This window comes from Gymnodraco acuticeps, unplaced genomic scaffold, assembly GCF_902827175.1.
Source record: "Gymnodraco acuticeps unplaced genomic scaffold, fGymAcu1.1, whole genome shotgun sequence".
Taxonomy (NCBI): Eukaryota; Metazoa; Chordata; class Actinopteri; order Perciformes; family Bathydraconidae; genus Gymnodraco; species Gymnodraco acuticeps.
In genome coordinates this window covers 383059-396657 of record NW_022989755.1, presented here as the reverse complement: position 1 = coordinate 396657, position 13599 = coordinate 383059, and the positions used below count along the sequence as shown (strand labels likewise).

The 13599-nt window shown below is 44.4% G+C and overlaps 1 protein-coding gene across 5 annotated transcripts in view; it reads left to right on the top strand.

The window, feature by feature from the left end:
• vti1a (vesicle transport through interaction with t-SNAREs 1A) overlaps positions 1 to 6603 on the top strand; it is a 109821-nt gene extending 103218 nt beyond the window's left edge. For all 5 annotated transcript variants that reach the window (XM_034211331.1, XM_034211318.1, XM_034211337.1 and 2 more), the window contains one exon: positions 5002 to 6603. Coding sequence is in view for 2 of the 5 variants with exons in the window: in XM_034211318.1 (XP_034067209.1) it covers positions 5002 to 5095 (94 nt within the window). In the remaining 3 variants the exon portion in view is untranslated. The remainder of the gene's footprint in view (positions 1 to 5001) is intronic.
• Positions 6604 to 13599: the final 6996 nt, after the last annotated feature.

The following is a 13599-nucleotide window of genomic DNA, read 5'->3' as shown; positions in this document are numbered from 1 at the left end:
TGTGTGGTGTGTGTGTGTGGTGTGTGTGGTGTGTGTGGTGTGTTGTGGTGTGTGTGTGTGTGTGGTGTGGGGTGTGTGTGTGTGGTGTGTGTGTGTGTGTGTGTGTGTGTGGTGTGTGTGTGTGTGTGTGTGTGTGTGTGTGTGTGTGTGTGTGTGTGTGTGTGTGTGTGTGTGTGTGTGTGTGTGTGTGTGTGTGTGTGTGTGTGTGTGTGTGTGTGTGTGTGTGTGTGTGTGTGTGTGTGTGTGTGTGTGCACTTGTACTTTTACGATGAAACATTTATTTGTATTAGTTTGCGATAACAGGTCGATGCATTAGTTAGGACTTACCCCCACCAGCGTTCCACCTCCATGTCCATCACTCAAACCATTTGTGAACACATTGATCCTTCCCTCCCTCCTCTCCCTTTCTCCCCCTCTCCTCTCCCATGCTGCATATTCCCAGGGTTTTGGAGGGAGGAGAGTCAGAATGGCTCAGACAGCCATTGATTTTTATTTTATTGGTCTACTCGAGGAAAGAGGAGGGATAGGGGAGGGCCGGAGAGATGCAACTCCGCAGCTAAGTTTCTTCTTAGTGTGTGTGTGTGTGTGTGTGTGTGTGTGTGTGTGTGTGTGTGTGTGTGTGTGTGTGTGTGTGTGTGTGTGTGTGTGTGTGTGTGTGTGTGTGTGTGTGTGTGTGTGTGTGTGTGTGTGTGTGTGTGTGTGTGTGTGTGTGTGTGTGTGTGTGTGTGTGTGCCCACGATCATGTGTTGTGATTGGACGCACACAATGTGTGTGTCATTTAAGGGACTGGAGAATCGGGGGCGCGTATGGAGCTAGAGCTAGGGACCTGGACCCCAACACACACACACACACACACACACACACAGCTGAGGTGTATCCCTGTGCTCATTAGAGCTGGTAATAAGGCTGTGCTGCTGGAAGAGGAGGGGAGAAAAAAACAGGGAAAGGAAGAGAGGGAGGGAGGAAGAGGGTGGGAAGGGAGAAAAAGGGGAAAAAAACCGGGAGATTTTAAATTTTAATAACACTGGTACGATTTTGTAAATCTTTCCTGACAGAAAAGTCCTCATTATTTTTATCTGTCTCCGAGGAACCTCTCCTCCTGCTCTGCCTCCTTGGGTAAACGGACCTCTCTCTCTCTCTCTCTAGCTCTCTCTCTGTCTTTCTCCCCCTTACTGTCTTTTTCTCACTCCACCTCTCTATTTCTGTCTCTCCACTCCTTTTTTCTCTTGTTTTTCACTCTCAGCTGCTTTATTGTCCATTTCCATCCTTCCTGCTTGCTTTACTTTTTTGCTCTCCTTTGCACTCATATCATTTCGACTCTCTCTCTCTCTCTCAGTTATATATATCTGTGCATTTACGTCTTAGTAAGGTGTAGGCTGACTGGCAGCCTGCGATGAAGGAACGTCATGAGCCAATAGAACGACCAGTATCATGTGCTGTTATTGGCTGATCTCTAAGTCACATCTACTGTTGGTCTGTCTCTATATGAGTGGTGTTTTTTAGGTGGGGGGCAGGGACAGAGAGAATACTTGGGGATCTAAGTACCATAGTAGGGACTGGGAGCGGGGTAAAGGTAAGCCTTCTCAAACTTGGTGTGCGTCAGTGTGTGTGTGTGTCAGCCTTGTACATGCGCTGTGTGCATCACTCACGCATCCCCAAACCTTCCCCTCCCAACACACACACACCCACCCCTCGCCCCCCACCTCTATGTCAAGTGTCAAAGCTGGAGGATGGATCCGGTTTGATAAGTTCTGTTCTGTCTGGCCACGTGTCAGGATGGGATCAACCATACGGCATAGGAAAACCATGTTCTTCACTCTCCTACCTCCCAATTTTTGAGATTTTTTTATTTCATTTTCAGGGGGTTTGGCAGGGGTGCCGTTTCTTTTTGTGGGCTAAGTTTTATTCTAGGCGCTTCTGTTGCCTGAGGAACCAACCTTTCCTTCACTGTAGAAGCTCATTTGACTGGTGAGCTCATAGTAAAGTGCCTTGCCGGATAAAGAACATAAATCCATAGATTACATCTACAAGTGACAGCATGCAGATGAATCGCTCTGAGGATTATGAAGATGATCTGCCCGCTGGGATTTTCATTTCTTTGTATAGACACCAGTTGTTATGTGTGACCAAATGGAAAAAAGATGAAATGCACAACGAGCAAAATAACTTTGTTACTTGTAATCTTTTTTTATTTTACAACAAGAACGATGCTTTGTGTGATGGTTTTTGAAATGGAATATTTTCCTATCCAGGCTATAATGTAACATAACTCGTGACTGTCCAGCCTTCTCACCTGTATGGTATTTAAAGCAGACATCAATATCCTATACTTTTATATCAATATAAAATACTCTACATCTTTCCAGTGTCACAGGCACTTTTTCTTAGGTGGATTTTTATTAGTGTGTGTGTGTGTGTGTGTGTGTGTGTGTGTGTGTGTGTGTGTGTGTGTGTGTGTGTGTGTGTGTGTGTGTGTGTGTGTGTGTGTGTGTGTGTGTGTGTGTGTGTGTGTGTGTGTGTGTGTGTGTGTGTGTGTGTGTGTGTGTGTGTGTGTGTGTGTGTGTGTGTGATTCAAGCTTTGTTGCTTACAGTGGATTAAAACACACAGCTTGAGTGTGAAAGGCATGCTTAAGAGTTGTAGTTATGGATTTGAGTTTCCTGTTAATAAGAGTAGCTCCTTTAAATTGTACTTTTTTGTTAGATTGGTGTACAGAGAATCAGTTTAGGTCAAAGTAACAATTTTTTCCAATATCTGTCCCCTGAGAAAAGTTCTTAAATCGCAGCACTGTCACTTTCCTTACGGCTTTGAACGCTTTAGTGTTTGAAGTTATTCAGCGTTGTTTGCCACCAGATCAGTCTCCTTTTAATGAATGCAATTTTTACAGCATTGAACCCCCCTTCCCCTCTCTATCTTTCAGCACCCGGGCTCTTCTTCCTTGAGTCTAAAACTAACTTCCTGTTCATTTTACCCCCGCCCCCCCCAGGCCTTGAGTCACCCTCCCTCCCTTCTCCCCAGCTGAAAAATTAACAAACAACACAAAGCGATCTGGATTCTCCCAACGCGCTCACACACACACGAGAACCTCCTCTGGGTATTTGGCTGGGATAAATAATCATTGTAAATAATGAATGTCAATTAATAGGGGGAGACGTGGCCTTGCTAAGCATGCTCTGATTAGTGTTTCAGAGGGGTCTCCTCCCCAGCTGGCTCTAGCCAATCATCTCCGTCTCATCATAGCATCCCTTAATACTGCTTCAACTCGTACCACAACATAAACATGTACATGCAGTTGGATTTATTTTTAGTATTTTGTTCTTGTTTTTGTTTAGGGTGAAAACTCAGCATGGTGTTAGTGAGGATAAGAACATATACCATAACTGCTACTTGTGTAGACATGGATTAGTGTACAGTATGACACTGTATGATAATGTATGCATGTATTCAAGGATAAACTACCTACTTATAAAGCAGTGCTAGTTACAAACAGTGGTTGTAATGAGCTCTCTGGTTTTATCCAGTGAGGGATTTATGGAAAAAGTGTCTCGTTCATGAAAGACAGTGTTTTTTTTTACAAACGATTGGTTTTCAGGATTTTTGTATTTGGCTCCAGAGCCCTTTGTGCAAAGGAATTGAGCAAAGCAGACACTTCTCTGTTTAAAAAAAAAAAAACATACACAAGGGGAATACAAAGGCGTATGCTTAAAAACACAACTGTGATACATTTGTGTTGTCCTTTCTTCCATAGCGATGGGTTTTAAACTGAGTGTGGAGGCTACTGCGGGTCGGAGCCGGTGGCCTGGAGGAGGTGTGAGCTCCACTAGTGTGTCGGGCTTTAGAGGGTAGCAGGGTGACTGAGCAACCAGCCGGCCCCCCCTCCCCGGTGATAAATGGCCACAGCATGGGCTATTCATCTCCTGCTTAGAGAAGTGGACAGTGCCCCCCTCCTCGGCCTCTCCTCCACCCCTCCACATGTCAGCAAATGTGATAATTCTCTCATTTGTCAGGAGCAGCGGAGGGTTTGCAGTGTGTGTGTGTGTGTGTGTGTGTGTGTGTGTGTGTGTGTGTGTGTGTGTGTGTGTGTGTGTGTGTGTGTGTGTGTGTGTGTGTGGTGTGTGTGTGTGTGTGTGTGTGTGTGTGTGTGTGTGTGTGTGTGTGTGTGTGTGTGTGTGTGTGTGTGTGTGTGTGTGTGTGTGTGTGTGTGTGTGTGTGTGTGTGTGTGTGTGTGTGTGTGTGTGTGTGTGTGTGTGTGTGTGTGTGTGTGTGTGTGTGTGTGTGTGTGTGTGTGTGTGTTTGTCGCGGCATGTGTGGTGATGCAAACTCTGGAGAATTTTGGGAACGCGCACATGAGATAAGCTCGCACTCTTCCTGCTCAGGCCTCTGCACACCAGCACCCACTCCCTCTCTCCCAGCTTTGTGTGTTTTCTTGCATTCAAAGCCCCCTCTTGTCAAGTTTACTTAGGTCACAGTGGGAACATTTAAATGCGCAAAATAGTGAGTCGTTTTATGGCAAATTCCATCAGTAATTCAGTGATTTTATTACCTCCAGGAGACCTTCTGAGCCACTTTTTCCACTTTATTGTGCAAATAAAGTTTTAGAGCCTGTGTGTGCGTACGTGTGTTAGTGTGTTGGGCTTATTAAGTGTTTTGTGTGTTTGAGTGTGTACACTTCTGTATGACATTTTAATAGCGGCTCCAAGTGTGTTTGCCAGTCAGAAATCATCTGTCAAGACACAAGCTTTGCACAAAAGTGTTGCAGTTTTAGAAATATTGCGTGTGTGTGTTTTACACCCCCATGCCGGTGATTGTCTACCAGTAAATACCATGTACGCAGACCTCATGGTAGCTATTAAACATGATAAGCCTCCAGTTGATGGCTAGTCATTTAGTTAGCACATAAACATGTGACTGTTTTACGTTGATCTCAGTAGACACAACATGACTTTAGTGAACCCTGCCTGTTCTCTAACTCTGTTTCTCTCTCTCTCTCTCTCTCTCTGCAGGATCATCCAGAACCGTGTCCTGGTCTTCATGCTCGGAGCCATCATCCTTCTCACCATCATCCTGGCCATCTATTTCAATCTGCGAGGCCACTGATCTCCCCTCTACACACACACACTCACTCCTCCCCTGACACAAATACAAACACACACCCGTGTGATTAATAGCGACAAAAGCGTTGTTCTGCTGTAATTAGGACAAATGGTCCCCATGAATCACTGTTTCCAAAGTCTGACAGCGAGCTTTTTTTTTCTTCCATCTCTTTCTTTTTCCTTCCTGTTTGCGGTTTCTTTCCGTCCCTCTCAACCTTTTTTCCACTTTGCGCTTCCCTTTCTTGTTCTTGCTTTTCTCCTCTCACTTTTGCTCTCTCTCTGTCAGGCTCGCATTCATCTCCAGGGATAAGAATCGTTTGTTTTTTATGAAAGTTAATATCTTTCATGGCGTCGTCCTCATCAATGTTCTGCACCCCATCTTGTCCCCAGGTGAATTCTGTGGTTTTCGTACGTAACTCAAAGCAGATTCAGATATGTAGATAATTGTTTTTCTTGTGATGGAGGTGGGTCAGGTGTTATTCAGGATGTGTGTATGCATGTGTGAGAGACAGCGAGAACGATAGATATAAGAGCGCACACTTATGAATGTTTGCATGTGCATGAGTGACAGACATTGGCCCACGCTGTTTGTTATTAACTCCAACACTCATTCTGTAGGTATGAGCGCCGTCTGTAGCTAAATGATTCAGCTGTTCTTCATGTAGCCCCTACAAAACAGAGGACAGTGCCTTCAGATAAGATGTGCTGTTCACACTCCATCTTTAAAAAGCTCACCAGAGCCCAAAATAGACGAGTAGTGCAGCCTTCAAAAGAGAGGGTGCACGTAAAAAAAGATGGAGGTCACTTTCAGTTCAGTCAGTCAAAGTAAATGTTTGTTTTCAATTAGCTGCCTTCAGGAAAGGATATATGAACACAAGTTTAAAGATTGAGGAAATGAAACAAAATCGAATATTTTAATGTTTTTAATACAAAGCCGAATTGACCATAAATACAATGCACACATACAGGCTTTAATATCCACATTTGGTACAATTCCCATGCACCTCCCAAACTTCCACAATTGACTCCCGCAGACTTTTTAATATATCTGCATTTTGCTAAATTATAGGCATAATACTGTATCTACTAACATTTAATTCCACATCATGTATAGTGTTTTGCTCTAAATACAAGTGATTCTGTTATTATTTATTTATAATGCGATTAACGTTTCTGTGTTAGAACTGTATATTTTATGAAGTTAAAAGGTATTCAGAATTAACATTAACCACATCTTTTGTTTTCTTGATGTTTGGGTGTTCAGTGATAAGACGTAGGTAGACTGCACACCAGGACCAACTGAAATGTGTGGATTTCAAGTTTTGTATCTTTAAGGCATTTTTTTCCTTCTTCCTCTGTTCTTATAAATGGATCTAACTTGTCTTAGAACGGGCACTTTTTGTTCCATATTTTTCTTGTCAAGTTCTGAAGATTGTGATGCAGTCCTTGTGTCTGTGTTTATCTGTACGCTGACTTATGATGTAATACATTTGCAGGTGTTTGAAAAAGAAATGTGTGTGTGAGTTTACTGCTGCTTAATTCTTCAGGGGAAAGCCATTCTTCAGGGGGTCTTGGAAAATCTAAATTTAAGAGCATCTTTTCAGAAGTTGAGGGAGATGAATCTGACACTCACACACACACTCACATATCCATATTGGCACACACAGGAGTAGAGTATTGGAGTGTGCATGCATCTCCTGTGGTCGATGTGGTGCTTCCCGGCGAGGACATTTGCTATTCTTTTTCAGGGCCTTGGTCTTCATTTTCGAAGACGCGGGGGTATCAGGGTGGTGAGCCCCCGACACCCCCCCCCCCCCCCCCCCCCCACGAACCAGCGTTTCACAGACCCTCACGAGCTGCAGCGACGCCGTCTGCTTCAAAGCCTCAAATTAATGGCTGACAAAATATTGTGCTTCTGACCGTCCCATGCGGGGCCGACCCACCAAGACTTACATTAAAGTGGAGGCATAATGGAAAAAGGAAGGAAGTGAACAAGGAAGCGTGTACGTAGGGGGCTGGAGGGGGGGTAATCCCTGGCAGTTTGACAAACCTCCACTGATAATGACCCTCGGTGATTGTTTTTTCACCCAGTGTGCGTGTGTCTCCACGTGCAGTCTACCCGATGTGCTCTCTTCTCCTCCTTTCTCTCTATCTCTCTTGTCTTTTTTCTCCCTCTGCATCCCTTTTGCTCCCCCCTTCTCTCTACCTCTCCTGCCACCTTTTCTCTCCTCCTCCCTGTCCTCCCCTCCCTCCCTCCCAGCCTGTCAGATGAGCGGAGCAGGAGCGAGCGAGCGGTAGAAGGCAGCGTGGCGGCGGCTTCTATTTGAAGTTGTAATGGTGTCAAAAAGTCAGGGCTGACTGACAGACGTCAGTCCCACAGGGCCTCATTAAAAACAGACCCACTTGACAAGGAAATAATTGAGCGCCGGCGACAACTCTGGGGCCCCTCTGCGTTTTTAGATGTTTTTCTTTTCTTTTCATTATTAGCACCGAGCTATTATGTTCATTAAGAAATGGCATTAAAACAAGTTTTTAAAAGCGGGAAAATGGAGGGAGGGGCAGAGGCAAGGCAGGATGCATGGAGGTGGGAAGATAACGATTTGTTTAGAGCCCCCGTCCTGTTTTATTATTTAAACAGGAGCACTGTCATGTGATACCTTGGCAGACGCCGGCTATCATCTGCCACTCCTCCCTTTCCCCCCTCTTTTTCTCCTTTTTTCCCTTTGCTCATCCCTTGCTTTTCCCCCAGCTTTTATCTTTCGCTCCTCTGTCCATCTCGCTTTCTCCACCTGCCATCTCTCTCCCTCTCTTCATTCCTTTCTTTCTCTCCCTCTGAGCGGCGGGTGTCGGTAGAATATGAACTAGATTATTCATCAATGCCCCCCACTACCACTCCCCCCACGCGCTGATTTGGTTTTCGACAAGCGTCTCACCGCAGAAGGCTGAGGATGAAAACTTGTCAAAAATAGGTTATATCTTATTCCAAGGGGCAACAATAGTAGCAGGTACAGACACCTTTTAATATTTAATTTAGACGGGTGTTAACCCTCCTTAAGTGACTGGAGCTGTGTCTTCCATACAGACTCCAGGAGGGAAACGGGGGGAGGGGGATCGAGCAAGAGGGGAGGGCAATTCATGATTTGATGTCTGAGAAGTGATTTTGAACCTCTCCCTGTTTGCCATAGAGGAAGGAGTCTTTGGGTGTCCCTGTACATTTTACCTACACCAACCACGTCCTCAGCATGGATGTCCTGTGAGAGTTGAAACACAACCAACCAATCACATTCAGATCCCGGCTTCGCTGTGCCTCGCTTGATTCAGTAATGATTACGACTGATCATAAAGCAATAGTCTTTTTATTTCATCAGTGGAAATCATTTTCCAGAGAATCTTCTACACCTCCATCTTGCGTCATTGTGTCTCGATAACATCCCTGGTGCACACCTCAGATGTCAGTCTCGTCCTCCTTTTATAGGTTTACATACAAGTTTTTTTTTGTAAAAAAAGGTAAGGAACCTCTGTGATTCGCCGCCATTACAAAAAGCCGGATGTTGTCAGCCATTTAAGACGACAAGGGATTGTGACAAGCGTCGTTTGAGCTGTCTGTCCCCTGGCGAAGGGCGGGCCTTAAACGAGATAAAACAGCTCCGGTGGTGGGATCACAACAGGAGGGTGGGCTTCATCTCCAGGAGTGTCCATGATGCTGCCACCCCCCACCATACACACAAACACACACGTATTTAAGGAGGCCCTGCAATACTAGCTAGCGAAGAAAAACCCCACAATGGCACTGTTTGAGAACTACAATGAGGCTTCTACTGTTTGATTCAGCAAACACAGAAAAGCGCACATGCACTGCTGCACGTATGGTGGACGCCCCCCCCGATAAAAATATACACACGCTCTAGTGTACGGCTGATAGAAGAGGAGCCATGTTCTCCGTTTGTACACGGCACCAGTCCTAGCAGAATGGCTTTCTTTCTCTCCCCGGCCCTTTATCTGTCTTTTCTTTCGCCCCCATCAGCGCTGTCGACCATTTTATTGGTGTTTGTGCTCGTCAAGAAATGACAATGCCCCCCATTATTTGAGGAAATCACTGGGGCTGCAGCCATACATACATGGATGTTTGTGTGCAAGCAGGATGTGTCCCCCTGTGGTTGAGATGGAGCTGGAGGACTTGGTGTAGAAAGCTTTGTTGAAAACTGTGAATGCACGAAATTCTGCTCGTTTTCATCCGTAATGTCCGGATGACTCAAATTTCCATTTAACCCGGATCTTCAATTTGTCTCGTTTCCTTCGGACTCTGAGCTGCTCCCCTAACTATGAAGATGACTTTTGTGATCTCTGTTATTGTCGGTGTTGTCTTATTTGTCATTAAAGCCGTTCTGAATTTCAGTTACCAAGACGCTGTGTCATAACTTACATTTCCCTCCTGTAGTGTCGTCATTGAACAGACAAGAAAACACTTCGAGAGGAACCAGACTTACTCCTGGAGGAGGTAAAGCTGACATTTGAAAAGCCTATAGCAGTGCTGCCTGCCTTCTTTTTGTTTTTAAAGGCACACCTAGCCCTGGCTCTCTAATTCAGCTTTGCCATGGAGACAATAGAAACACAAAGGGCCGGTCAGAGCTAGGCTGAGCCAGGCTAAACCACTCAGCACACCTCCCCTCCTCCTCTCCCCTCCATCCCCATTTTACCCTCCATCTCTCTCCCTGTAGAATACTGCCACAGCCTTTGAACTGAAATTAACACTTTACCACTACAAAGACATACAGTTGTAACTAGCAATGTCATTTGCATGATAATGGGGAGTTGGAGAAAATGGAGCTGTTTTAAAGTGGCAGAAGCTTGTGCTTTTATTTATTTATTTCTCACTACTTGTATGCCCTTTGACCTTTGAATCAAATTTGAACTATATGTAAATGAATGCACACTAAATGTTAAAGATAATCATAAATGATGTTTAAAATGTTACATTTATGATTTTCTGCCCATGTTTGTTTAGGCAAGGCAAGGTGAATTTATTTATATAGCACCTTTCAACACAAGGCAATTCAAAGTGCTTTACAAAAAACGAAAGACATTAAGAAAATGGCATTTAAAATCAGTCATTAAAAAGAAAAGATAATAAAAGAAACATTAAAAGAAAAAATATATGGATAAAAGTTACAGTTTAATTGATTTCCCCTGTACTCAAGCAGGTGCAGCCATCAAATCTACGGCTGGTTTTGTTCAGTATAGTTCTTCCGGTGTTGCTGTCCATTTTAAAAGTGGACGAATTAGAAGAGACAAATGAGAAGAAAAGTGGGGATGAGCGCAGAGAAGGTGAGCTTGCCTGGGAGGCACTCAGTGGCCTGGACGTTCAGAGAGAGGAGGGTTTATTCGGGCTCGCCCCTGTACAGTAATTTACTTTGCATATGGCGGCTTAGCAGACACGTTTCTAAATTTCCAACTGGGAGGCATCAGTGGAGGAATCACTGTCTTCAAAAGACGGCCTGCCAGTCACGCTCCTCCCGAAGCCGGAGATCTGAGCGCGCGCTGATAACCCGCGACATCTTTCTGGAAAAACGGGGAGTCGATCAGCTTTGATGGAGCACATCCGCCATGACAGGCTACTGAAGAGCCCGCTAATCAACTGGGGGGGAGGGAGGTGGGGGCATCGCTTAGCATGACAGCACAGAGAGGGAAGGGTGGTGGAGTGGGGGATGGATGGACGGACAGATGGATGGATGGAAAAGGTGTGCACTTGCTTGTTCGCTCTTAGACATGCAGGTGGATGAGAGGGAGAAAGGAATATGTGTTTGCGTTGTCTAGAAGAAAGGGCAATATCAATACCCCCAGCAGCCTGTTACCTAACCCCCCCCCTCCACCGCTCTACAAAACCCCCGCCTCAAATGGTTGGTGGCAATTAATTATTCATGAGCGTGCATCCAATCCCAGAGCTCGGCGACCAGTTTTCTCCACGTAGGCCAGGAAGTGGAATTGGATTCTTATGAGGGGGGCCTTTCTCAGGCTGGTGCATGGGGTCAATTGAATCGGCAGTCCAAAGGTTACAGAACCTGTATGATGTCCTCTCATATCCCTCCACCTCTCAGAAAGAAGTGACGCACACAGAATGCCTGCATGAAAGAATCCCGGGTTTCCCTTATCTGTTTTTCATTAAAAGGCGGATGTTTTCTCAGACGCTTTTGACCGGTTTAGAAGTTGGAAGAAGCTTGGTCCAGTTAGCACGGGTCCTATTCAGTCACATAATTCACTCAAGCTCCAAATGATCAACCAAAGTTTCCCTGATATGCCTTACATGCTGCCTCTTCAGTGCTCATGCTGCCTTGCACACACACAGATGCATCTCCTATAACAGTACAAAGTCACACACACACTCACCTTACACACACAAATCACACACCTCTCTATTGAAACGTATGGATGTGGCAACAAAATGCACAACTTTTTGTTCATCTCAAGGACTTGTGAGGGCCCCAGTGAACTGAGAGGCCATATTGATTTCCCCTCTTTTCATGCTGCGACTCTGGGATTACCCATTTTCTCATTCATTTTTAAAGACAACTCGTGAGATTCTTCGTTCCCATTTTCTCTCTGTTTTTTCCTTTTTCCATCACCCCCCCAAACACACACACACACACACACACACACACACACACACACACACACACACACACATATATACACACAATTCCCAACCAGTACAGTGGTTGTACCCACCCCTTTTCCACAGCCAAGTCCCTCCTTGACCCTGAAAATTGTAATTCAGCCATAGATCACAGCTGCTGAATATTAGGGCTTACAAAAGCAGTTAAATAAAATATGTTGAAATCGTCCAATCCCAGAGGCCACGGCAGAAATTCTAATCAGGTGAGAGAAAGGGGAAGGAGTCAGCAGGGGGATTATGGGTAAAGAGAAATGTCTGGATCTACCGGCCAAGAGTGGAGAGCTGACATAGAGGTGGGAATGAACCCAAATCATAGCGATCATAACGCCGTACCATGTAGTAGAATGAAGCATTTTTTATATGAGCTGTATCACAAGTGTATTTCTACTGCCCTTTAAACAAGTACATCAAGTCATTGCAACAAAAATCCACCAGATACATACAATCCAGTGACTATGAGTTATTTTTGTGGCATGAATATCTTTGTTTTGATTTATAATACTAACAAATATACAGACACAAACCAGTTGATGCATATATTGGCATACACATTAAATGATATGTGTGTTTTGTATTATTACCAAGATGTTTTGAATGAAACACATCATGCCATACTGATATCTATAATTAGTGTCAATGAAACATTGTCTCTAGCTAGAGGTCTTCAAAGTCAGCAGCTTCCCGTAACCTATAGTGCCATCCAAACTATTTGCAAAATAATTGAGTCTCCTGGTATTAATGCCCTCATTTAATACTTAACAACACAGTTGGCCTATAGCTTCTCCTATGACCGACGTTGGAGAGGGTCAACACATATTAATTATTCTGCTGGCATGCTTGTTAAAGTGAAGCACTGTGGTTAACTGAATTTAGGACCATTCATGGGACGATACTGCTTTGGATTATCAGATGTTATGTTATTTCTCCATAGAGGGAAGAACAACTGTTTCTAGCATGAACTGTGGGGTACATCCAACATAAAAAGGCTCCTAAAATACTTCAAATGCTTTTTTCTTTCATTGAAGGTACACAAAATAAATATTCCTTTAAGTGAAAGTCATGCCACATTGATGTCATCAGAAAAACATCAACTTGGCTCGCACACAAGCATGTCACGAGTCTTAAAACTTTTTACGCCTTTTTTCTTCATTGCTCCACCCAGCCAGCAGTTCGGACTCAGCCACATGTAAAGCGGCCGGACAGTCCGGAGAGGTGATTGATCGCGCTTCAATCCCTCAGCGGTTCTCCAGACAAGGGGACGCTCCATTACGCTCAGGGATCAAAATGCTGAATTTACACTGTCCCCTCCAGGGAGAGAGAAAAAAAACCTGGTCAGGCATATTCTGCACACCAACCATCCTAGGACTTTGTGCTTCTTCTTCTTTATCAACCTTCATTCTGAATACGAGTACTTATATCTGAATTGGTGCAACAAAACAGCAAAGCATGCAGGGCTTGTTCTTTGTAGCTGAAACAAATGTTAAAGGTCTTAAAGCTCCCCTATTATACTGTTTTTCATCAATATATTATAGGTCTCAGATATATACAAAACATGTCTCTGAAGTGTTTGGCTCCAAATACCAAACAGATCATGCATCCCATAATCCCCTCTGTTTCAGCCCTGTTTCAAAAGTGCTGATTCTGTGTCTGTTACTTTAGATGAAAATAAGGAGCCACGCCTCTCTGAGAGATATTTGGTTAAAAAGAACACAATGGTGCTCTAGGAAAAATCGTTATTACATCATAAAGTGGCCAAAATCCGATCAGCTCATTTTCAGCAGTTGAACTAATCTTTGTTTCTGAAACTTTCAGAATCTCTTTACACAGAGGGGACACAT